This window comes from Aegilops tauschii, chromosome 6 (genome assembly GCF_002575655.3).
Source record: "Aegilops tauschii subsp. strangulata cultivar AL8/78 chromosome 6, Aet v6.0, whole genome shotgun sequence".
NCBI classification, from domain to species: Eukaryota; Viridiplantae; Streptophyta; class Magnoliopsida; order Poales; family Poaceae; genus Aegilops; species Aegilops tauschii.
Window position 1 is genome coordinate 276,090,193 of NC_053040.3, and position 26,682 is coordinate 276,116,874.

A 26,682-nucleotide genomic window follows, 5' to 3' on the forward strand; every position below is an offset into this window, starting at 1 on the left:
GTGGGATTTAGCAGGTCATAAGTACAGCTTGACAAGACTAGTCAGTGCAGCAGTAAAAACCATTTGACTTGGACAGTTACTTCTTCCAGGCCACCACCCGCGCCACCCACTAAGCGGTTGCCATAAGGGACTGCAAACGGTGACCCCACGCCACTACACCCACTACGCCCACGCCCCCGACGAACCGCCTCCCACAAATCCCCGTCGACGCACTGCAAAAAACCCCATTCTCTTCCATCTCTCCATCATCCCCACAAACCACCATTGCCGCTTCCATCTCCACTGCACACAAAGCACAAACTTCTCTCTCACAAGCCCACAGCCGCCGGAGGAGGGCGATGGCGGAGGAACCGTCCACCAAGCGTCATCAAGACGAGCCGTCGGACAAGAGCAGCAACCTCGTCGACGTTCACGTCCCCGGCGAGAAGCGTGAGTACACCAAAACCCTCAGAGAGGTTGAGCTCCACGGCAAGGAGAAGCTGGAGATCGTCTGCACCAGTGAACCAGACAAGGCCGACGAGGTGATCTCCATGCTCTGGAGGAAGCTTGGCGGCATGCTTCGTAGGATCGTCGGCGTTGGTGTGCACTATACCAACGAAGATGAACTTCCCCAGATGGCAGCAGTCCTGCAGTTGTGCGTCGACGACCTCTGCTTGGTGTACCACATCACAGCGGCCACAAAATGGTGAGCCATCCTACTCATTTTCCCTGTTTGGTTTATCTGTTTTATTAGTACTGTATCCTGGAAATCTCATCAGACTTGTTTCCCAACTAGATGTGCTAGTGTGGTTTGTGAAAAGTGGATGCACTACTGCATTTTCTCATGTAGATACACTATAAATGTATTTTTGAACCTGATGCACTGGATTACTATTTGGAAAATCTTGCGGAAGATTAATTTCTGAAGTTGATTGACTAGTGTAGTTTCTGAACTTGATTCAATAGTGTAGTTTATGTACTCGATGTATTAAAAAGATGTTTCTGAACTTGATGTAGTGAAGTATTTTATGAATTTGATCTAATGTTATTTTCATAAGAAAATAAACTAAGGACTTGGTGAAGCACTGTTTATGTGTTATCCTATTCAACAAAAGTAAACTAAACTAGTACCAAAGCAGAACATACAACACTGACTGAAACTTTGTATAATCCAAAAAGAAGAATAACATGATGTACTTAATTTAATTTCAGAACTTTGTTTACTAGTTTTTGAAGTACATTCATCCATTATTTATGCTACATAAACATCTACTTAATGGATTCATCGCTTGTAAAACAAAACAAAAATGAATAATTCAAACATCAAAGTAATGCTAATTTTCAAAAATGTCTCTCCCCTTGCAGGCCCAAGCGCCTGAACGAGTTGCTGCAGCATGAGACGTTGTTCACATTTGCCGGTTTCAGCATTGAAAGCGACAAAGAGAAGCTGAAGTTGTCCGGTTTGGAGATCAACCCCAACAAGTTCATCGACATTCAGCGCAAGTGGAGAGTTCCATACACCGGAAAAGAGTACGACTCCTTGACTAATGTTGCAGCCAACATCATCCACCCATTCTACAAAGGCATGAAGAAGAACATCAACACGCAGGAAGACTACAAACTGTGGGGGACCAGCCCGCTGCCAAACAACCTCATCGAGTACGCAGGAGTAGATGTGTACGCCACGTACAAGTCATGGAGCATGATCGACTACATCACAGATGGTTTGGAATTTGCAAAACAGCGGGAGGCTGCGAATTTCTACGACCACCCCTATTGCCCCTTTTAGGGATGAAGATACATCAGAGCCCGCCTTCGTTTTCCTTCCGCTTGTGCTTGCCTTTTATCTTGTTGTTTCAAATTAGTAGTTTGCTCTTGTTGGGTTGAATGAGTATGATTATGTCGTGCTTGTCATGGTTGAACAAGTTTATTTATGTCATCAAGTACAATGTTTTGTTCATCTCATTATATATGTTTGGTAGCTTCGTATGTTGTTAATCCATCATTTCAAATTCAAAAGTAGCTTCTGAATGGAACATTGTGGCTGCTCTAAAGTACTAGTTATGATGCAACTAATCACACAACGTTGTTCTATGTCTAGTTTCGATTCAGTATTGTATAGAAAACATAACGTTGAGATCAATCAGCTCAATTTGAGTTGCTTAACAACACTTCAAAAGTTGAAGCAAAAATTCTTAGTACTTCATGTAGTGTTCTCATTCATATGTAGCTGCTAGAAAATTAACAAGTACTACAAACAGAAAAAGTTAAGAAGCATCAGCACACACTTATGTTGGTCGCTTGCAGATTAAGAATGACAGTACTAGTACACTTGATCAGACAGTACATACTTACTACAATAAAAAGTACATAGAAGCATCAGTCCGTAAGCGCTACTATGAATGGACTATCAGTACAACTTAGTCTACACGCAAGTACATCTTAGATTACACTTACACAAAACTGACAAGAACTAGAACAAAAAGTTTCAGTCCAAGTTACTGGTGGAGTCAAGTACTAGATTCAAACAAACAAAAAAAGAAAAAACTGACCGCCCAAGGTCAGGCGCAGGCCCTGACGCTACTAGATACTTGAACTCGAGCCCATAGGCGAATCCCTAGTAATCCGAACAACATAGGGCCCACCGATCAGGGCCCATAGGTCAAGAGAGACAGAGAGAGCGAGCGTCGTGTATAAGCGCTCGGGTAAGTATTCAGAGGAGTTCGACCAATGAAACTCGGCTGCGCTTATAAACAGGTCCGGAGCCCCCTCGATGTAACGCCCACGATGCGGCTATATCTCCCACGTGTCGAGGCACGACTTAGAGGCATAACCGCATAGTGGTTTTGTCGCAAGAAGGGTCATCTTCACACAATCCCATGTAATGAACAAGAATGGGATAAAGAGTTGGCTTACAATCGCCACTTCACACAATACATAAATATCATCATACATCATCGAAAATACAATCATATAGGCCGACTACGGCCAAAATCCAGATGAAAATAAGACAACCCCAAATGCTAGATCCCCGATCGTCCCAACTGGGCTCCACTACTGATCATCAGGAAAAGACACATAATAACGACCACGTTCCTCGTCGAACTCCCACTTGAGATCGACGCCATCATCTGCACTGGCATCGTCGGCACCTGCAACTGTTTTGGTAGAATCTGTGAGTCACGGGGACTCAGCAATCTCACACCCGCGAGATCAAGACTATTTAAGCTTAAAGGGGAAAATGGTGCAAAGAGGTGGAGCTGCAGCGGCAAAAGCATATATGGTGGCTAACTTGCGCAAATGAGAGCGAGAAGAGAAGCAACGGAACGGACGTCATCTAGCAATGATCAAGAAGTGATCCTGAACACCTACTTACGTCATCCATAACACAGACCGTGTTCACTTCCCGGACTCCGCCGAGAAGAGACCATCACGGCTACACACGCACTTGGTGTATTTTAATTGGGTCAAGTGACAAGTTATCTACAACCGGACATTAACAAATTCCCATCTGCCTCATAACCGCGGGCACGGCTTTCGAAAGATAATACCCTGCAGGGGTGTCCCAACTTAGCCCATCATAAGCTCTCACGGTCAACGAAGGATAAACCTTCTCCCGGAAAGACCCGATCAGTCTCAGAATCCCGGTTTACAAGACATCTCGACAATGGTAAAACAAGACCAGCAAAGCCACCCGAATGTGCCGACAAATCCCGATAGGAGCTGCACATATCTCGTTCTCAGGGCACACCGGATGAGACATCCTACGAGTAGAACCAGACCTCGAGTTTCCAGGAGGGGGCCCCGCAGTCTGCTCAGTTCGGACCAACACTCGAAGGAGCACTGGCCCGGGGGGGTTAAAATAAGATGACCCTCGGGCTCGCGAAAACCCGGGGGAAAAGGCTTAGGTGGAAAATAGTAAAACCAAAGTTGGGCCTTGCTGGAGGAGTTTTATTCAAGGCGAACTGTCAAGGGGGTCCCATAAATCACCCGACCGCGTAAGGAAAGCAAACTCAAGAAACATAATCCCGGTATAACAGTAACTAGGGCGGCAAGAGTGGAACAAAACACCAGGCATAAGGCCGAGCCTTCCACCCTTTACCAAATATATGGATGCATTAATTAAATAAGAGATATTGTGATATCCCAACATATCCATGTTCCGACATGGAACAAACCTCAACTTCACCTGCAACTAGCAACGCTATAAGAGGGGCTGAGCAAAAGCGGTAACATAGCCAAACAACGGTTTGCTAGGAAAGGATGGTTAGAGCTGACATGGCTAAAATGGTAGACATGATATAGCAAGTGATAGGTAGCGGAGCATGGCAATAGAGCGAACAACTAGCATAGCAAAGATAGAAGTGATTTCGAGGGGTGGTCATCTTGCCTGCAAGGTTCTCAGAGTTGTCGAAAGCTCGATCCTCGTAAGCGTACTCGACAGGTTCCTCGTTCACGAACTCGTCTCCCGGCTCTACCCAAGACAAGAACACAAACAAACGGAACCACAATCAACAACGAGAAATGCGCAAACACCATGATGCAAAACATGTATGATATGCAAGATATGATATGCGATGCATATGCGTGCTCCGGAAGGAAAATGATGAACATGGCAGTAACTTGGCAAACCAAGCATGCCACTAGAAAGATTAGATGATTTTGGTCGAAATCGATATAAAGATCACCGGAATCGGATGCACGGTTTGCAAATGGCAAGCAAAACAAGGATGACACTAATCTGCGATAAACAGCAAGATAGCACTTAAAATGCAACAGGTAACAATGCTACAACACCCCAACATAGCAACAAAGCACATGGCAGTAATCTACAGGAGATGCTTGACAAAATATGAACACTGAGCTACGGCTAGTTCACAACATATCAAGCTCAAACAAGCATGGCAAAAGTGCAAAAGATTACTGGTTCACAGACTTAGTGAAAAACTGGACATGGCAGAAATCAGCATCAGGTAGCAATGTTCAGAGCACGAAATCAACATGCTACAGGAACTAAACATAGCAAAACAAGGCATGGTAGTGTTCTACTAAAAGCACATGACAAAAGTCCCTTACTGACCATAAGCCAAAAAGGAACAGAAGATATGATGGCAAGCATGTTAACATAGCAAGTTTCGTTATCAGGTTTCAGACTTAGCAGAAAACAGAGCATGGCAGAAATATTAATATGTAGGCCTCTTTGTGAGCTTGATGCACTCACTACAGAGCAATGCATGACAAACCAAGCATACCTACAGCAATATGGCATGTTTATGAAGCTAACCATGGCAAGAACAATTGCATAGCATGTACGGATCAACTACAATAAGCTTGGCAAAAAGGCATGTCATGTTAAGAAGCTGCCAGGAATATTTTATAGCAAAAGTAGAGCAAGATTGAGTCATGCTATGGCACTCTATAATTGCAAACAATTGCAGGAATGGATCAATTACAACTATAGCTACAAAACATCCTTACTGAATATCTCCAAAATATGTATGGATCTCTCTGTAGCATCAAGTTTACATGGCAACAAAATTACAGCAGACGAGGACTTTGAGAAATCACTAAGTCCCTGAAATCAGAAATATTACGGGGCCTACTTTGCATGATTGTGCTAGTCACCACAGAGATCACAAAATTCATGGACTATACCACTGGAAAGATGGCATGGCATACTTCAAAACACATGTAGAGCTCATGCTCAAAAGATGCACAGATTAAATGATACAAAAATGACAAATCTCCAAGTTCTGTCAAGAACCAGAGAATAACAGCAACTAGCCCTCTTCTAACGAAGATTTGGGCTTCAAGATGACCTCTAATGAACATGGTGCAATTGAGCAAAATGAAGAGCATCACGAAACGAACAGTTTGACATATTACACGCGCGAATCGGAGCTACATGCACAGAGTTATCGCATCGGGAACAGAGCAAGGTGCTGATGAAATTTCAAGACTTAGAAAATAAAAGGGGGGTCTCGGGTCAACCTTCCTGTTGACCAGATCGGATCGGGGCCGGCTCGGGCGCGGGCTTGCGGTGGTGTTCGCCGACGGGAGGAAGAGGAGGCCGGCGGGCGACGGCCGGAGGGAGGAGGGGCGCCGGCCGGAGGCGGCGAGCGCCGGAGGCGCGGCGGCGGCGATGGCCAAGCGGCGGCAGAGGGCGGCGGCCGCGGCGGCGGGCCGGCGGTCGCGGGAGGCGGCGGTGCGGGGCGATGGCTGGGCGCGCGGGCCGGCTGCGGGCCGGCGGGCCTCGACGGCGGCGACGGAGGAGACGCGCCACGCGGCGCTCTGCGGTTCGTTGGTTTCGGCGGCGGACGTGTCCGGCCGACGGCGGACGCGTCCGGCGGCGCGGAGGGGAAAAATCTAGGGTTCGTCTGCGAATCCGTTTTTCGGGATGCCCACTTATAAATAGGTAGACGGAGCTAGGAGACTCCAAATGAGGTGCGGTTTTCGCCCACACGATCGTGATCGAACGACCTAGAGCATGGAAGTGAGTTTGGTGGGTTTTGGGCTGGTTTTAAAGGGGTTTTTTGCTGGACACTCAAATGGACTTAGCGGATGCCTGGTTAACCGTTGGAGTACCAAACGACCTCCGAATGGAACGAAACTTGACCGGTAGTCTCCGGGTGGTATAAGAAGACCACTTGACAAGCCTCGGTACATTCCGAGAAAGTTTGACACACGCACACGAAAGAAAACAAGAGGGGTGCTCCAGAGGAGATAGGAGCGCCGGATTGGAAAACGGACAACGGGGAAAATGCTCGGATGCATGAGACGAACACGTATGCGAATGCAATGCGCATGATGACATAAAATGAAAAAGCATGACATGACAAAATACAAAACGAAAGACAAAACCCGACAACGGAGAGAAAAACATAACACATAGCCGGAAATGGCAAGAGTCGGAGTTACAAATATGGCAAGTTACATGCGGGGTGTTACAACACTCCACCACTACGAGAGGATCTCGTCCCGAGATCTAGGTCTGAAAGAACTCCAGATATTCGGAACGGAGATGGTCCTCGTGTTCCCAGGTGGCTTCCCAGTCGGAATGATGCGACCACTTCACTTTCAGGAATTTGATAGACTTGTTGCGAGTCTTGCGCTCAGTTTCTTCAAGAATAGCAACTGGGTGCTCATGATAAGACAAATCTTCTTGGAGGTCAATCTCTTCGAAGTCGATAGTGCGCTCAGGCGTCTTGAAGCACTTGCGGAGCTGTGACACGTGGAACACATCGTGCACGTTCGCGAAGTTGGAAGGAAGTTCAAGTTGATAGGCGAGGTCGCCTCTTTTACCAATCTTGAAAGGACCCACGTATCTAGGGGCAAGCTTCCCTTTGATACCGAAGCGACGAGTGCCTTTCATTGGAGAGACGCGGAGGTAGACATGGTCTCCGATCTCGAAAGCCAAATCACGATGCTTACTATCATAGTAACTCTTCTGACGCGATTGCGCAGCTTTGAGATTATCACGGATGACTTTACACATTTCTTTAGCTTCAGTGATTAAGTCATTGCCAAGAAGTTGGCGTTCACCAGTCTCTGACCAATTGAGAGGAGTACGGCACTTTCTGCCATAGAGAATCTCGAATGGGGCCTTGCCCGAACTCGCTTGGAAGCTGTTGTTGTAGGAGAATTCAGCATAAGGAAGACAATCTTCCCATTTCATGCCAAAGGAAATGACACAAGCCCTGAGCATATCTTCAAGAATTTGATTGACTCGCTCGACTTGGCCACTAGTTTGAGGGTGAAAAGTTGTGCTGAAGCGAATGTTTGTGCCCATGGCCTTCTGGAAGGAGTCCCAGAACTTAGAGGTGAAGATGCTTCCACGATCAGAAGAAATCAATTGTGGAATGTCGTGCAAGGAGACAATTCTGGAGGTGTAAAGCTCTGCCAGCTGAGCTGCTGTGATGGATTCTTTGATAGGAAGGAAATGAGCCACTTTAGAGAGCTTGTCGATGACAACGAAGATAGCGTCATTTCCGCGCTTGGACTTGGGGAATCCAGTCACGAAGTCCATTTCGATATGATCAAACTTCCATTCCGGAATAGCAAGAGGTTGGAGGAGACCAGCTGGTCATTGGTGTTCTGCTTTCACTCTTCGGCAGACATCACATTCATTCACGAATTGAGCAATTTCTCGCTTCATTCGAGTCCACCAATACGACTGCTCGAGATCATGATACATCTTCGTACTTCCAGGATGAATGGAAAGGAGAGAATTGTGCGCCTCGTTCATTATGACTTTCCTTAGATCACCTTTCGAAACCACAATCCGGTCCTCGAAGAACAAAGTGTCTCTGTCATCAATGCGATAGCACTTGTATTTGGAAAGACCCTTGTCGATACCACGTTTCACCTTCTTCACCATGGCATCAAGGAGTTGTGCCTCACGAATTTGATCTTCCAAAGTAGGAGAGACTATGAGGTTGGCAAGAACGCCTTGAGGAACAACTTGGAGATTCAGCTTGCGGAAAGCTTCACAAAGATCCGGTTGGAAAGGCTTGAGAATTAAGCTGTTGCAATAAGCTTTCCTGCTTAAGGCATCTGCAATGACATTTGCTTTGCCTGGAGTATATTTGATACTCGGATTGTACTCTTGAATCATTTCGACCCATCGACTCTGCCTGAGGTTGAGGTTGGGTTGAGTGAAGATATACTTGAGACTCTTGTGATCAGTGAAAATGTCCACTTGTCTTCCCAACAAGAGATGTCTCCACGTAATCAATGCATGGACAACTGCCGCCAACTCAAGATCGTGAGTGGGGTAGTTCTTCTCGTTGGGCTTCAACTGCCGAGAGGTATAGGCCACAACCTTCTTCTCTTGCATTAACACAGCACTGAGACCTTGGAGAGAAGCATCACAGAAAACTTCATACGGCTTGGATTCATCAGGAGGAGTCAAGACAGGAGCTGTGACTAGTTTCTGTTTGAGAGTGTTGAAAGCAACGTCACACTCGGGAGACCAGACATATTTCACATGCTTCTGTAGGAGGTTGGAAAGAGGCTTTGCAATCTTGGAGAAATTCTCAACGAATCTTCGGCAATAGCTTGCAAGACCCAGAAAACTGCGAAGCTGTTTGACATTTTTGAGGAGGTTCCCAATCCAGAACTGCGGACACCTTCTCGGGGTTAACAGCGATGCCTTTGGCAGAGATGATGTGGCCAAGGAAAAGAACTTCATCGAGCCAAAACTCACATTTGGAGAACTTCGCATAGAATTGATACTCTCTGAGCTTGTCGAGCACCAATCGCAAATGTTTGGCATGATCCTGCTTATTCTTGGAGAAGACCAAGATATCATCGAGATACACCAGAACGAATTCATTGGTATAGGGGTTGAAGATGAAATTCATCATCCGAGAGAACACTGGAGGAGCATTGACAAGGCCGAAAGACACGACAGTATATTCATAAGAACCAAAGCTCGTTCTGAATGCTGTCTTGGGAATATCTTCTTCACGAATGCGAATCTGATGATAACCCATCCGAAGGTCAAGCTTCGAGAAAACTTTAGCACCTTTGAGTTGCTCAAATAGCTCATTGATGTTGGGAAGTGGATACTTGTTCTTGATAGTCTTCTTGTTCAATGGACGGTAGTCGACACAAAGTCGGTCCGTGCCATCCTTCTTCTTGACAAAGAGAACACCACAACCCCATGGAGAAGAACTCGGTCTGATCAAACCCAGACGTTCTTGTTCATCGAGCTTCTTCTTCAATTCCTTCAGCTCGTTTGGTCCAAGCTTGTATGGACGCTTGCAAACGGGTACAGTACCAGGCTCTAGTTCGATAACGAACTCAACTGGCCGGTGCGGAGGCATACCCGGAAGCTCTTTTGGAAAGACATCTTGATACTCGCAAACGACTGGAATTTGAGAGATGGCATCCAATTCGCCCTTCTCATTGAGAGTGAAAAACCGAATGGTTTCATCACGAGCGGCAAAAATAATCACATCCTCAGACGAGTGTGTCAATTGAATTTCCCTGGCAGCACAATCAAGTTGAGCCTTGTGCTTAGAAAGCCAGTCCATCCCGAGAATAAGATCAATATCCGAGTCACCAAGAACAATTGGAGAAGATTGAAATCTATAGTCGCCCATCTTGATGGAGACATCGGGAGCAACCAAACTAGACGACAAAAGCTTACCCGGAGAAACAACTTGCATAACTTTGGATAAAATATCTGTGTCAACATTGTGCTTCGATGCAAATTGGTATGACAAGAAAGAATGCGATGCACCAGTATCAAAAAGAACTTTTGCAGGAATATCATTAACTGAGAGATTACCCATTATCACATCAGTAGATTCCTCCGCTTGAGCTGCATTCATCATGTTCACCTTTGCAGACTTTGGATTATGCTTGACCACTGCATTGCTGGAAGATCTGACAGGAGGAGGAGGAGGAAGACGCCTCTGGTTGAAGCACTTGTTAGCATAGTGACCTTTCTGCTGACATTTGTTGCAAGTCACCTCTGAGAGTGGACGGTGATAAGGAGCATTGGACTTTGGAGCTTGGTTCTGAGACTTGTTCTGATAGCCAGAGTTGGAAGAGTTTGAAGAACCATGGCCACCTTTGTTCTTCTGCTGGTAAGGCTGACGAAACGGAGGAGGAGGTAACCAGAACTTCTGTTGCTTAGCTGACACAAGTGAGGAAGAAGAAGACTGAACTGCGTCTCTGACTCTCTTCTTAGAAGCCTCACACTTGAGCTGAGCAGCCTCTTGCTTTAGTGCCATATTGTAGAATTGATCAAAGTGAGTAGGCTCAACAAGAACGAGAGCTAACTGCAGATCCTCTTTAAGGCCACCTCTGAAGTGATAGATCATGCCCTTTTCATCAGGAATGTCTTGTTTAGCGAAGCGAGCAAGTTTCTGAAACTGAATGTTGTATTGATACACAGACATGTTTCCTTGCTTGAGATTGCGGAACTCCTCACGCTTGCTCTCAACAACACTTTGTGGAATGTGGTGCACTTTGAAGTCCCGACAGAAGTCAGTCCAAGTGATCACACGACCTCCTCTGGAATCTTTGTATTGCTGAAACCAATCAGCATCTTGGTCCTTGAGCTGGAAAGAAGCGAACTTGACAAAGTCCTCAGGCCTGACATTGCTACATTCAAAATGCATGTTGATGTCCACGAGCCAATCATCGGCATTCGTGGCCTCGGCACAGTAGCTGAAAGACTTGGGCTGATTTGCGAGAAACTGGTTGAGAGTGGCAAAGTGAAACTGATTCTTGCCTTGACCTTGATTGCCTTGATTGCCTTGCCCTTGAGTACGTTCTTGCAAGAGTTGTAGAATCATCTGAGCATTGGCGTTGGTGGCTGCCATGATTGCTTGCCATGCCTCCGGAGGTGGAGGTGGTGGCGGAGGGTTCGTTTGACTCCCTTCATTGCGATCCGGATTCTGACGCGTTGGCGGACCCATCCTGAAGAGGGTGACATCCGTTAGCATCTTGATAGACAAAAGATAAGTAGAATCAATGGATAGAAATTGCAACATATAGTCTTCACAATAAACATTCGAACGAAGATGAACGAATGAATTCCGTAGTAAATCATCACACTTTCATAAGTTGAGAAGCCACTTGAAAAAGATATGGAATGAACAATTGAATTCGAAGAAACTCGAATACCACAATACAAAATAAAACAAATTATTGGCTTGCAGAATAAGCCGGAACAAACATATGATAGATATTTCGTCCGAAGTTTTCGTGGTGGGGCCCACACGGGCTCAATCGTACAACACCATCATGTACAAGGCTGTGCACATGACATACGAAGCGTCCCCGAGTCGGCAAAGCCATGGACTCTTTAAGACACAACGAGACCACTGTAAAATCAACCGTATACAGGCGGACCACTAGACGTCGAACCCCAATCTCATATCATGCGTCTGTCGGAAAGATATCCTAAGGCTACTAGAATTCCCACTTATAAACTCCCGAAACTTTCTGGTTATGCAATCTGGTGTAGGGGATACAGGGGACACAAAATATATCACCCAAACTAACAATCCCTAGATCCGGCTGTATCCATCCGTCAACACATAACCAAGAAACCTTCGGAAATTGTTTACCTCAACCTTCGAAAAACATCCGTTATACAAGTTATGGCAATACTCCCGAACTCCCGCCCCAGTACTGGGTGGCGTCGAGGTGATCTCACCAACAACTGCATAAAAGAGATTTCGATGTCGGCGAAACTCAGGTATTCCAGAACTGCAACGATAAAATTGTGACGACAACACCTCGGAGCTCAACTCCCCGGGACACTGCCACAACCCCTAAATGTCAGGAGGCACCAAGAACAATGTTCTCGTCACAAATCGATCGAAACGATTCCAAGATACCCGCGTGATCCTAAATTTTTTTTAGTGAAATTTGAGGAGAGAGTAGTCAAAACTTCTACGTCAGGAGACCTCACCAGAGCGACGAAGGAACTGAGGAGTAAAGAGAATCCTACTCTCCGATATATATAATCCTAAGACTCAAAACATTTTTATTCTAGACTCAACAACGCCAGCGATTCGATCAAGCAGGGGGCTCCTAAGTCGGGGATGGCTCTGATTACCAACTTGTAACGCCCACGATGCGGCTATATCTCCCACGTGTCGAGGCACGACTTAGAGGCATAACCGCATAGTGGTTTTGTTGCAAGAAGGGTCATCTTCACACAATCCCATGTAATGAACAAGAATGGGATAAAGAGTTGGCTTACAATCGCCACTTCACACAATACATAAATATCATCATACATCATCCAAAATACAATCATATAGGCCGACTACGGCCAAAATCCAGATGAAAATAAGACAACCCCAAATGCTAGATCCCCGATCGTCCCAACTGGGCTCCACTACTGATCATCAGGAAAAGACACATAATAACGACCACGTTCCTCGTCGAACTCCCACTTGAGATCGACGCCATCATCTGCACTGGCATCGTCGGCACCTGCAACTGTTTTGGTAGAATCTGTGAGTCACGGGGACTCAGCAATCTCACACCCGCGAGATCAAGACTATTTAAGCTTAAAGGGGAAAATGGTGCAAAGAGGTGGAGCTGCAGCGGCAAAAGCATATATGGTGGCTAACTTGCGCAAATGAGAGCGAGAAGAGAAGCAACGGAACGGACGTCATCTAGCAATGATCAAGAAGTGATCCTGAACACCTACTTACGTCATCCATAACACAGACCGTGTTCACTTCCCGGACTCCGCCGAGAAGAGACCATCACGGCTACACACGCACTTGGTGTATTTTAATTGGGTCAAGTGACAAGTTATCTACAACCGGACATTAACAAATTCCCATCTGCCTCATAACCGCGGGCACGGCTTTCGAAAGATAATACCCTGCAGGGGTGTCCCAACTTAGCCCATCATAAGCTCTCACGGTCAACGAAGGATAAACCTTCTCCCGGAAAGACCCGATCAGTCTCAGAATCCCGGTTTACAAGACATCTCGACAATGGTAAAACAAGACCAGCAAAGCCACCCGAATGTGCCGACAAATCCCGATAGGAGCTGCACATATCTCGTTCTCAGGGCACACCGGATGAGACATCCTACGAGTAGAACCAGACCTCGAGTTTCCAGGAGGGGGCCCCGCAGTCTGCTCAGTTCGGACCAACACTCGAAGGAGCACTGGCCCGGGGGGGTTAAAATAAGATGACCCTCGGGCTCGCGAAAACCCGGGGGAAAAGGCTTAGGTGGAAAATAGTAAAACCAAAGTTGGGCCTTGCTGGAGGAGTTTTATTCAAGGCGAACTGTCAAGGGGGTCCCATAAATCACCCGACCGCGTAAGGAAAGCAAACTCAAGAAACATAATCCCGGTATAACAGTAACTAGGGCGGCAAGAGTGGAACAAAACACCAGGCATAAGGCCGAGCCTTCCACCCTTTACCAAATATATGGATGCATTAATTAAATAAGAGATATTGTGATATCCCAACATATCCATGTTCCGACATGGAACAAACCTCAACTTCACCTGCAACTAGCAACGCTATAAGAGGGGCTGAGCAAAAGCGGTAACATAGCCAAACAACGGTTTGCTAGGAAAGGATGGTTAGAGCTGACATGGCTAAAATGGTAGACATGATATAGCAAGTGATAGGTAGCGGAGCATGGCAATAGAGCGAACAACTAGCATAGCAAAGATAGAAGTGATTTCGAGGGGTGGTCATCTTGCCTGCAAGGTTCTCAGAGTTGTCGAAAGCTCGATCCTCGTAAGCGTACTCGACAGGTTCCTCGTTCACGAACTCGTCTCCCGGCTCTACCCAAGACAAGAACACAAACAAACGGAACCACAATCAACAACGAGAAATGCGCAAACACCATGATGCAAAACATGTATGATATGCAAGATATGATATGCGATGCATATGCGTGCTCCGGAAGGAAAATGATGAACATGGCAGTAACTTGGCAAACCAAGCATGCCACTAGAAAGATTAGATGATTTTGGTCGAAATCGATATAAAGATCACCGGAATCGGATGCACGGTTTGCAAATGGCAAGCAAAACAAGGATGACACTAATCTGCGATAAACAGCAAGATAGCACTTAAAATGCAACAGGTAACAATGCTACAACACCCCAACATAGCAACAAAGCACATGGCAGTAATCTACAGGAGATGCTTGACAAAATATGAACACTGAGCTACGGCTAGTTCACAACATATCAAGCTCAAACAAGCATGGCAAAAGTGCAAAAGATTACTGGTTCACAGACTTAGTGAAAAACTGGACATGGCAGAAATCAGCATCAGGTAGCAATGTTCAGAGCACGAAATCAACATGCTACAGGAACTTAACATAGCAAAACAAGGCATGGTAGTGTTCTACTAAAAGCACATGACAAAAGTCCCTTACTGACCATAAGCCAAAAAGGAACAGAAGATATGATGGCAAGCATGTTAACATAGCAAGTTTCGTTATCAGGTTTCAGACTTAGCAGAAAACAGAGCATGGCAGAAATATTAATATGTAGGCCTCTTTGTGAGCTTGATGCACTCACTACAGAGCAATGCATGACAAACCAAGCATACCTACAGCAATATGGCATGTTTATGAAGCTAACCATGGCAAGAACAATTGCATAGCATGTACGGATCAACTACAATAAGCTTGGCAAAAAGGCATGTCATGTTAAGAAGCTGCCAGGAATATTTTATAGCAAAAGTAGAGCAAGATTGAGTCATGCTATGGCACTCTATAATTGCAAACAATTGCAGGAATGGATCAATTACAACTATAGCTACAAAACATCCTTACTGAATATCTCCAAAATATGTATGGATCTCTCTGTAGCATCAAGTTTACATGGCAACAAAATTACAGCAGACGAGGACTTTGAGAAATCACTAAGTCCCTGAAATCAGAAATATTACGGGGCCTACTTTGCATGATTGTGCTAGTCACCACAGAGATCACAAAAATTCATGGACTATACCACTGGAAAGATGGCATGGCATACTTCAAAACACATGTAGAGCTCATGCTCAAAAGATGCACAGATTAAATGATACAAAAATGACAAATCTCCAAGTTCTGTCAAGAACCAGAGAATAACAGCAACTAGCCCTCTTCTAACGAAGATTTGGGCTTCAAGATGACCTCTAATGAACATGGTGCAATTGAGCAAAATGAAGAGCATCACGAAACGAACAGTTTGACATATTACACGCGCGAATCGGAGCTACATGCACAGAGTTATCGCATCGGGAACAGAGCAAGGTGCTGATGAAATTTCAAGACTTAGAAAATAAAAGGGGGGTCTCGGGTCAACCTTCCCGTTGACCAGATCGGATCGGGGCCGGCTCGGGCGCGGGCTTGCGGTGGTGTTCGCCGACGGGAGGAAGAGGAGGCCAGCGGGCGACGGCCGGAGGGAGGAGGGGCGCCGGAGCGCGGCGGCGGCGGCGGGAGCGGCGAGCGCCGGAGGCGCGGCGGCGGCGATGGCCGAGCGGCGGCAGAGGGCGGCGGCCGCGGCGGCGGGCCGGCGGTCGCGGGAGGCGGCGGCGCGGGGCGATGGCCGGGCGCGCGGGCCGCGCGGGCCGGCTGGCCTCGGCGGCGGCGACGGAGGAGGCGCGCCACGCGGCGCTCTGCGGTTCGGATGTTTCGGCGGCGGACGTGTCCGGCCGACGGCGGACGCGTCCGGCGGCGCGGAGGGGAAAAATCTAGGGTTCGTCTGCGAATCCGTTTTTCGGGATGCCCACTTATAAATAGGTAGAGGGAGCTAGGAGACTCCAAATGAGCTGCGGTTTTCGCCCACACGGTCGTGATCGAACGACCTAGAGCATGGAAGAGAGTTTGGTGGGTTTTGGGCTGGTTTTAGAGGGGGTTTTTGCTGGACACTCAAATGGACTTAGCGGATGCCCTGTTAACCGTTGGAGTACCAAACGACCTCCGAATGGAACGAAACTTGACCGGTAGTCTCCGGGTGGTATAAGAAAACCACTTGACAAGCCTCGGTCCATTCCGAGAAAGTTTGACACACGCACACGAAAGAAAACAAGAGGGGTGCTCCGGAGGAGATAGGAGCGCCGGATTGGAAAACGGACAACGGGGAAAATGCTCGGATGCATGAGACGAACACGTATGCGAATGCAATGCGCATGATGACATAAAATGAAAAAGCATGACATGACAAAATACAAAACGAAAGACAAAACCCGACAACGGAGGGAAAAACATAACACATAGCCGGAAATGGCAAGAGTCGGAGTTACAAATATGGCAAGTTACATGCGGGGTGTTACACTCGACTAGCGAGGTGGGACTAAAACCAGAGCGCATGCGCACGCCGCACTGCACAGCCGCGCGGACGAGCTATCAGGGCCGGAAAACGGCCCAATAGCCTGCATCGTTTACAAACACCCCACCAATAAGCCTACTTAAACAAACCAGAGGGCGAGGCAAAGAAATATAAACTACAAGAAAAATGTTCGAAACTGAAAATATATAAATTCAAATATTAGTTCGCAGGAAATAACTTTGAATACGAAAAATATAAATAAAAATAATTTTAGCTCTGCACCACGGATAATAAAAAAAGGAGAAAATATGATACAAAAACAACGAACCTCTAAAAAGAAGAGAACTTAATAGCGTATCTGTTATATGTACATAATTTAAAAAACCGAATTAAATATTACTTTCAAGTTCAACTAGTAAAATGCAAAAAGTTCAAAACATATAATGTTTGTCAATTATGCTAAATTTCTTATTTACATAAAATCTGACAAGTTCAACTACTAAAATAAAAGAAGTTCAAATAGAATTTATTTGTCAATTTTGCTAAATTTCTAATTTATATAAAATCTGTACACACCTCAACGAACGATCTGGTCGTAAAATAATCTCAATCCCACAAACCACCCAAAAGAACAAAAAAAACTCAGTTCAAACATACATATGACATTAGTACTAAAAAAGCAGGATCAGTCAGGCCACTCACACCACTACGACACCAAATTTCAAAACCGCACGCTGTATGAAATTACATTTCAGTTCACACAGCACTAAACCATAAGTGCACTAAAATGAGAATACAAAACTATAAAGGCCTAACTTAGGTAAGTACAGATGAAAATAAAATAAGTACCAGTTTTGAACAACAACTCCCAGGGCACTGAAAAGTGTCTTCAGATAAACTAGTCTATAAGACTTCAGTGGAAAAACAAGACTTAACATCCTCACGGAAAAACATCACAAAGCATACGTCACCTAAACAGTCCAAAATGCCGTCATCACCACCCCTGAGACGTGCAAGTGGGATTTAGCAGGTCATAAGTACAGCTTGACAAGACAAGTCAGTGCAGGAGTAAAACCATTTGAATTGGACGGTTGCTTCTTCCAGGCCACCACCCGCACCACCCATTGAGCGGTTGCCACAAGGGACTGCAAACGGGGACCCCCACGACCACCACACCCACGCCCCCGACGAACCGCCTCCCACACATCCCCGTCGACGCACTGCAAAATACCCCATTGTCTTCCATCTCTGCCTCATTCCCAGAAACCACCATTGCCGCTTCAATCTCCACTGCACACAAACCACAAACTTCTCTCTCCCAAACCCACAGTCGCCGCAGGAAGGCGATGGCGGAGGAACCGTCCGCCAAGCGTCATCATGGCGAGCCTTCGGACAAGAGTAGCAACCTCGTCGACGTTCACGTCCCCGGCGAGAAGCGCGAGTACACGAGAACCCTCACAGGGGTTGAGCTCCACGGCAAGGAGACGCTGGAGATCGTCTGCACCAACGAACCAGACAAGGCCGACGAGGTGATGAGCAGGCTCAGGATGAAGGGCGGCGGCTTGTATCTGAGCTTCATCGGAGTTGATGTGGAGTTCACCAGCGATGATGAACCTCCACAGATGGCGGCAGTCCTGCAGTTGTGCGTCGAGGAACTCTGCTTGGTGTACCACATCGCAGCAGCCACAAAATGGTAACCCATACTACTGTTCATTCATCTGTTGTACTAGTACTACTCACTAAAAACTTCATTAAACTAGTTTCCCAACTAGATGAACTACTACACTTTGTGAAGTGTATGCACGAGTACATGTTTCTCAAGTTACATGCATTTATGAAACTGTGAAGTGGATTGTTTCACCAGATTAGCATCTGAAAAAATGTTTATAGAATTCTGAACTTGATGCACCAAATTAATTTCTGAACTTGATGTGCTAGCATAGATTCTGATCTTGATGCACTAGTATAGTTTATAGAATTGATGTATTTAAAGATGTTTGGTGAAGTGGTATAGGTCCATATCTTGATGCACATGTTTCTCAAATTAATTTCTGAACTTGATATAGAATTGATGCACAAAGATGTACCAAGCACTGGTATAGGTCTTTTATTCAACAAAAAAGAAAACTAAACTTGAATCAAGCAGCACATATATCATTGAATCTGGTAAAATGATTCTTGAATTTGGTGAAGCACTGAAGATAGCAAAAAAGAAAAATAGCATCGTGTAGTTGAATTTAATTTCAGGACTTTGTGTACTAGTTTGTGGACTACATTCATCCATGACTTATACTATATAAGCATCTACCTCATGGATTATCACTTTCAAAACCAAAAAGCAGAAGAATTAAATCTTCAAAAAAGAAGACTAATCTTTAAATGTGTGTCTCCCCCCTTGCAGGCCCAAGCGCCTCAAAGACTTCCTGCAGGAGGAGAAATTGTACACATTTGTCGGTTTTAGGATTGGAGGTGACAAGCGGATGCTGAACAAGTCTGGTTTGGAGATCAACCCCAACAACTTCATTGACATGCAGCTAGCACAAGTGGAAAGATCCAAAGACCAGCAAATACTACGACTCCTTGGCCGATGTTGCAGGCGGCGTAATCCACCCATTCTACAGCACCATGAAGAAGAAGATGGACAAGAGAGAACACAAACTATGGGGGACCAGCCCACTGCCAGACAACCTCATCACGTACGCAGGAATAGATGCGTACGCCACGTACAAGTCATGGAAGACAATCGACAACATCGTGATAGGTTGGGATATTTCAAAAGAGCTGGAGGCTGACCCCTACTACCACTGCAACTTCGCAGAATGAAGATGCATGAAAGTCTGCATTCGTGTTGCTCGCACTTCAGCCTGTCCTTAATATTGTTGTTTCAGATTTGTAGTTTGCTTTCGTTATGTTGAACCAGCTACGTTATGTTATGTCTGTCAGGGTTTGAACAAGTTTGCCTATGTATATCATGTACATCGTTTGCTTATGTCAGTCAACAAGTTTGCTAGCTTCCTATTTTGTTCATCCATCATTTGAAGTTGAAGTAGGTTGAAGTTGAAACCAGTCATGCAGAAACAAAAATCATACATGGATATTTTCACAAAAAACAAAAACAGTGGCAGACTAACTAAGGACAACAACAAATAGTAGAATTGGGCGCTTAGTACAGCTTAGACATTTACGGTAGTACTATCACACTAAGAAATCAGTTTTTAGTTTCAGAAGAACACTAAAAAGACTAAGTTTCAGCCGAGGACAACATTCACTACTAACAGCATCGTGCTAATAGTAGTTAGAAATTTACTGAGTACTGCAACAGGAAAAGCAAAGAACAATCAGTACATATTTCCCAGCCACTAGCATGCTAGGACCGAGAGTTCTGGTACACTTGAAGAAACGGTACATTCATTCTACAAAAATATAAAAAGGAACGGGAAGCTTCAATTCACATTCCATAAAACATTGACACACTCAAGAATAACAGTAATAGTACAACTGAAATGTCAGTACAACTTAGTCTGTAAGGCAAGTACTATGATCATACAAAACATTGCCTTGAGAAGAACCACAGCCTAGAAAATAGGTCCCCCCGGAGACCTATTTAAATCTAGCTAATTTAAACCAGTATTTAAATTTTACTATGAAGTTCAACTACTACAATTCAAGAAGTTCAAACAAAAATTTGGCTCTCAAATCTTGCTAAATTTCTTATACTTGAATAAAATTTGGCTAGAGATGACGTAGCAACTTGGTCGTAAATAATTTCAATCACAAAAAAAACTTCAGTTCTAATACATTATATGAAATCAGTTCTACATAACAAGGAAGCGTCACTCCACTCACGCTAGATCCACAAGTGCTATCGTGACACCAAATATTAAAAGCCTTACGCTGAACGACATTACAATTCAGTACTAACATAGCTATACTATAAGTACAAGAAAAGAGGGTACAGAAACTATAAAGGTCCAACCTAGGTTGGGACAGATGAAAACCAAATATATCTCACTTTTCCAGCAACAACTCGTAATGAACTTGGGAAAAGGTGTTTTCAGTTCAACTAGTTTACATTGTTAAACATTGTGCCACACTTAAACACAACACAAAATATACCAGTAATTACATAGTACTTGACTAGACATCCAAACACTACAATCAAAGCCTACAATGTTGTCAAGAGATATATCACACAACTATCCATTTCACTACGCGAATGATGACCATTTCTTCTATGCACCAGGAGCCAAAGGCTGAAACTCCTTGGGAAGCTCAGTCACCAGAAGTTGGTTATTCCGGTTGAACACAACTCTATACAGATCCTCAGCATTCCAATCAACAATACGAGGCTGCAAAACATTAAAACAAATTATTAAAAATCATGACACATTAAAAAGAAGAATACACAATAAGCCAAACACAGAAAAGTGAAAAGCTCAACTAGAACCCACATCATTATCTCAAATGTTCCCAATGATCTTTTCACCATCATAGCATTCCGCATACTTCAGAGTATAATGGCCACATTCATTCGCCCCTTGAAGTGGAACCTTCACAAACATTGGTTTCTTTGCAAAAAGCTCCCATTTGGGCTGCTTGCTCGCATTTGTACTGAGCATCACCATAAAAAGCCTTCATTACTTGGACCATCCTGGAGATCTGTAAAAAAAGAAAATAGACCACACATTTTCAGGTCTCAGAAAAGCAGAAACAAAGACGCGGAAAAATTAATCCAGTACAGATCATAAATGTCACTCACAATCTTCTCGCAGTCTTTATGATAGGTGTTCTTTGAAGGACGATGGTTCTTCGGATAAGGTAAAGAGTCAAGGATGTCGACGCTACTTTGGTACCGATTCATGACATATAAGGAAAAGTGGTTCACTTTCTTATCCTTTGCTAAAACCATAGGCTTGAATGGAGGCATCATGATCTAAAAACAAATGACCAAAAAAGAGATGTTAAATATTCAAAATAAAAAACAACATGACAAACAAACAATTAAAACCAAAAATCAGCTAGTAGAACTCACAAGGTCAGCAGTGAGCAAGTCTTCCTTTTCTTTAACATAGCTCTTGAAATCTCTCGCTGCACTCTCGACATTAAACGGTTTATTTTCAGCACCGTAAAACGTACAGTCAAGCACAACCTACAAAAAGCCTAGAAAAGAAATAGACAGGTGGAAAGGATCAACAAGCAAAGTATTATTAAAACTCGTAAAACAATAGGCAGTCTTGTTTGAGAGAAACAAACGATCTGATTGATTACCATGATGAAATATGGACTCAGCAATACCCTTTTCCCAGACGCAAAATCAACATTTCTATCGGGATCTTTCTTCCAATCATCAATAAGGAAGTCCTTTACATCACCCTCCATCATTTGCCCAGGTGCAAAAACTTCTCAGATGCGTTTCCCAGTGAAGCTGGTTATGCTATCATCGGGCTGAGGTATCATTGAGAATGTATTCCTGCAGCACGGACAAGAACAAAAACCAGGGAAAGCAAGATAAGGCATTCATAGCAGTTCAAGTTGTATAAAAAGTAACAGTTCATGTCATATTTATCTAGCAGTTACAAACAACAAATGAAAAGAAGAGGAAACGTAATGAGAGATACTCACTCGGCATACTTCTCACATGCTTCATCGCTAAGCAACAGATTATACAACTTGCGAGCCTTGTCCAGGTGAGGGAATTTATGAGAGTGAAGTTGCTGCAGAGGGGAGAAAAACTTTATAGGAGCTCTGGGTGCACGCTTCGTGCTTGTAACATTGCTAGAATCCAAAGCAGGATCCTTCCTAGCACCACCAGCTCTACAGGCCACTATTCCAGCAAGTGGGGATAAACCCTTGGCAGCAGCAGCGCTCCTGGTGACTCTTCCCATGCCAGCAATCTTGTCAAACGCATCATCATCGCTGTCTATCAATTCCACAATGGGATTCTTGGATGTAGAGGGGCTCCCTGCACAAGCAGCCGTAGAACCTTTTAGAGCTCCCAACCGCCCCTTAATAACACTAGACCTTGTCTTTTCTGGAGAACGCCCCTCGCTAAGATCAAGAGATACGCGCTCGAGCTCCGAGAACTGGCTGCCAAAGATCCTGTAGTCATGCTCATTAAGATCCAGCCACTCACCTGCAAAAATAAAAAAATAAAAGACCGCATCAAGGGTAAAGTTCAAATACGTAATTCATGACAGTACCAATCAAAGAAGTACAAGCTGCAAAAAATTACAAAAGGTCATGCATTACGTACAGGGTTCGATGCCAAACAAAGCACAGAAGTCAACATCAAACACATGGCTAGTTGCGCAGGTATACAGAAAAGTCTTCCTAATGTCAAGAATGTCTGCGTGGCTGTAATCTAACATTTCAATCACACCATCCTCCCGTCAATGATAGGTCTTGCAGCTTTGTAGCATAAAGAATCCACAACCATGCCTGTTAACAAAAGAAAAAACAAATGGGTACATCACAAATCCGAAAACACAGTAACACCACCCTCCCAGCAACAAAAACAACTAACAAAAACTCATTAAAACGGATACTCACGTGTTTTTCTGCTGCGGCACCTGCACAAACTCGCAAGAGAAACCATCAATATGCGCCGACGAGAACGGTTTCGCCCTGTCTATGCTAGACTCCCTCCAAAGCTTCTTTATGCTATCTGTCATAGTCCTTAAGAATCTAACTGCATCACTCCAGGTTTCATCGCGCAGTGAATCAAGACACTCAAAACGACGGAACCTCAAATTCTGAACAATCAAGCACCAATGCCCAGATTCTTCGCTAGGCTTCATGGTAGCCGCAATGGACGGCGGATCAAAAGTAGGGAAGAGAAGCTGACAAAAAAATCGCAGAGGAAAAATGAATTTAACAAATCATAATGAAACAAAAAATTCAGCCTCCAAACAATAAAATAAAAGAAGAAAATTGAAATTCAGAAGTACAAACAAAAATAAGATAATCATAAGTTCTAATTGAGTAAGCAAAACACTACAAAAAATATATGCTACTCTAGTTAAAATTGCAACAAACATATCAGTTCAATTTCCTTGCAATAATAAGTTCAGCTTCAAAAAAAGAAGCACACATCATTCATAAGTGCAGGGCTAAAATCAGGCTGCTCAAGTTCATTCCCCCACCTCCCAAACTTGCAAGAAAACAGGACAGTTCTAGTTCATGAGTACAAAAAGTACAAGTTCACCTACTTGGTCAAAACCATCAGCACAAGATCTCGTGAACCAATTTAGCACATTGGAATCAATATTTCCATCACAGATCTTGGTCTGTTGTACAAAAAGAACAACAACAGTTAGAAAATTGGCAAAACAAGTTATCATCCTATCTACAAAGCAAAATACTGACCGTCACCCATCTGGGAACTATCAACTTGTCAGTGCCTCGGTACTTCTGACGTAGAGAATATGAAACAACGTCAGCATTGTCTGAGTTGAGCATGCCAGTGGGGACAAACGCTTTAGCAATAGAACCAACACTGGCATCACATTCTTTATTTTGAAACATCGGCTTGTGAGTAGAAAAACACAAAAGATTACATGAATTAAAACTACTGCAACAACAACCATTCTCATATGAGAGAAAGGAAAAGAGACAAAAATGGTACGGGCAAAATCCCAAACATTTCGTACGGTTCATGCGCAACCTCGTAAAAGCGAAGAAAAACATATCAACCTTAACAACATTTCCACTTTCTGCTTGTAGAAAAAGAAGAAAAATAATAAGTTCAAGCACTACAAGTGAACATGTCCAAAATGCCAAAATTGAGAAGTACGCCTCATTTACAAGTCCTTACCTGCACTATCAGTGTTTGACGACGATGGTAGTTCCTGTGATGAGACCAATATGCCTCCAGTTTCAGGGTTTGACGATGGCACATCTTGAGAGGACACCAATATCGCTGCGCTTTCAGGGTCTGTGGAAAGAAAATCCTGGGACGACACGAGCGCCTCCTGCGTCAAGGGCCAGAAGAAATCGACAGAAGTAAATCGTCATCCTCGGATGGCACCTCCTCCATGTTAGAAGCATCTTGCAATGCATCACCGTAATCAAGCCCTCCAAGCGGGAAATTTTTCGGCGGCAAATCTTCAAAATCAGAAAGATTTTCATTCCCAGCAATACCAACACCAGGCGGTTTGGCATCAAGTATGCTAGCAGCACCAACATCCTCATCAGCAACTTTGGTACCAACATTGTGCCCACTACTCAATGGAACACCATGAGCATCATCTCCACCACTAACGACAGCCTCACGTTCAACATCAGTCATCTGAAGAAAAAAATTCAGAAAAAGTGAATAATATGAGAAAAACTAACAATCAAAAATAAGCTAGCGAGAGGTGCACAGAAAAACAAAACCTTAGAAGCATTCACAGAAACATCATCGATCTTGCTGTTGCTAACATTCAAAGCAACATCACCAACGGGCGAACAAGGCTCGTCGCCAACAACAGGACCCTGATTTCATATGTAATGAACCAAAAAAACAATGCTATTATTAGCAACAATAAACACAAGGAATTAAACCACAGTAACAAAAAAGGTAGGTATCACCTGCAAAACCCTTAACGGTGTGGAATAGAAAAATGAACAAGCAAGGCACATTGGTGCGCAAGAAAATTCAATAAATATGAATAAAGACATTAAAAATAAAAATAACCTTGCACTTATTAGTAGATGGATCATTAACTCCACGGTCAACAGCAGCCTCAACATTATGACTGGTCTCCTGCATCAAAACAAAAAATTAATAAACAAATGAAGATCAGGAAGTTCAACTACAATACTGACAGCAGAACAACATAGTAAAAACATACAAACACCGAGGACTGACTCACATCAACAACAGGGTGCTCCAAGCCAACATCGTTCGTATGGTGATCAGAAACATTAACCTCAGTACCATCATCAGCCCTGCTGTCGGTGGCAGCAGCCTCATCCTGCTCAATCTGCATGGAAGAAAAATTAATAAACAGATGAAGATGAGAAAGTTCAACTACAATACTGACAGCAGAACAACATAGTAAAAATTGCAAACACCGAGGACTCACTCACATCAACAACAGCGCGTTCCAAGCCAATATCGTTCGTTTCGTGATCAGGAACATTAGCCTCAGTACAATCACCAGCTCTGCTGTCGGTGGCAGCAGCCTCATCCTGCTCAATCTGCCTGATAACAACTTTTGCACTTTCTTCATATGGCTTGCAGCAAGAGTCTTGCATAGTTTTGAAACGCTTCATGTTGTTCAACAGACGAACCGAGCTCTGAACTAGATCAGCAACACCGTCACGCATATCACCAATAAAAATTCTCTCCATCTCAATATAGTCCACTGCTTCCTCAGCGTTAAATTGATGACCTTCAGGAAGGATACCATTGATACAGCTCAGACGCTCAACTGTCGTTGGGACCTTTTGCAGCTCAGAACACACATTGCTTAAAATATGCTCAGCGCGCTCCAACGCAGAAACAACAACATCAATACCAAAACCCTGCCTCTGTGAAGTACTAGCATTACTAGGGCCAGGGGGAACATAACCAGCACCCTCAACACCACGTCCATCTCTCAACTCATCGTGCAGAGATGAAGACTTGGGAACCTGAGACGACGGCATCTCTAGGACTGGCCGTTTATACTGTCGGAAAAAAACAACCTCCTCTTGAGTTTTCCACTACAAACAAGGGGAAAAATAGTTAATTAATCAATGCAACACACTGGGAAAAATAAAACATGATATTAACAGATTTAAATCAACAGCACTATCAATCTTTAACTGTCAGTGCCAATTTCTTAGTATTTACCAACAGGACAGTTGAACAAAGATATTCAGTTCAACCACACATGAAAAAACAGTACTAAAAATCATACCTAAACCTCACAAAGCTTAAGAAATGACAAAATCTAAACAGGTAACT

General features: G+C 44.3%; 2 protein-coding genes across 2 annotated transcripts; both read left to right on the forward strand.

The window, feature by feature from the left end:
• The first annotated feature begins 338 nt into the window (after nt 1–338).
• LOC141026017 (uncharacterized) lies at nt 339–1,768 on the forward strand. Its single transcript, XM_073501965.1, has 2 exons — nt 339–685; nt 1,345–1,768. Exons 1-2 carry the CDS (start codon nt 339–341, stop codon nt 1,766–1,768), a joined length of 771 nt encoding a protein of 256 aa, XP_073358066.1.
• Nucleotides 1,769–18,094: 16,326 nt separating this feature from the next.
• On the forward strand, nt 18,095–19,571 carry LOC141026018 (uncharacterized). Its single transcript, XM_073501966.1, has 3 exons — nt 18,095–18,441; nt 19,150–19,244; nt 19,345–19,571. Exons 1-3 carry the CDS (start codon nt 18,095–18,097, stop codon nt 19,569–19,571), a joined length of 669 nt encoding a protein of 222 aa, XP_073358067.1.
• Nucleotides 19,572–26,682: the final 7,111 nt, after the last annotated feature.

Excerpts from the sequence above, each read along its gene's own strand:
- LOC141026018 (XM_073501966.1), top strand. The coding sequence starts at position 18,095 with ATGGCGGAGGAACCGTCCGCCAAGCGTCATCATGGCGAGCCTTCGGAC. Across the intron at positions 18,442-19,149 it reads ATCGCAGCAGCCACAAAATG|GCCCAAGCGCCTCAAAGACT; the intron begins GTAACCCATACT and ends CCCCCCTTGCAG. Across the intron at positions 19,245-19,344 it reads GCGGATGCTGAACAAGTCTG|GCGGCGTAATCCACCCATTC; the intron begins GTTTGGAGATCA and ends CCGATGTTGCAG.
- LOC141026017 (XM_073501965.1), top strand. The coding sequence starts at position 339 with ATGGCGGAGGAACCGTCCACCAAGCGTCATCAAGACGAGCCGTCGGAC. Across the intron at positions 686-1,344 it reads ATCACAGCGGCCACAAAATG|GCCCAAGCGCCTGAACGAGT; the intron begins GTGAGCCATCCT and ends CTCCCCTTGCAG.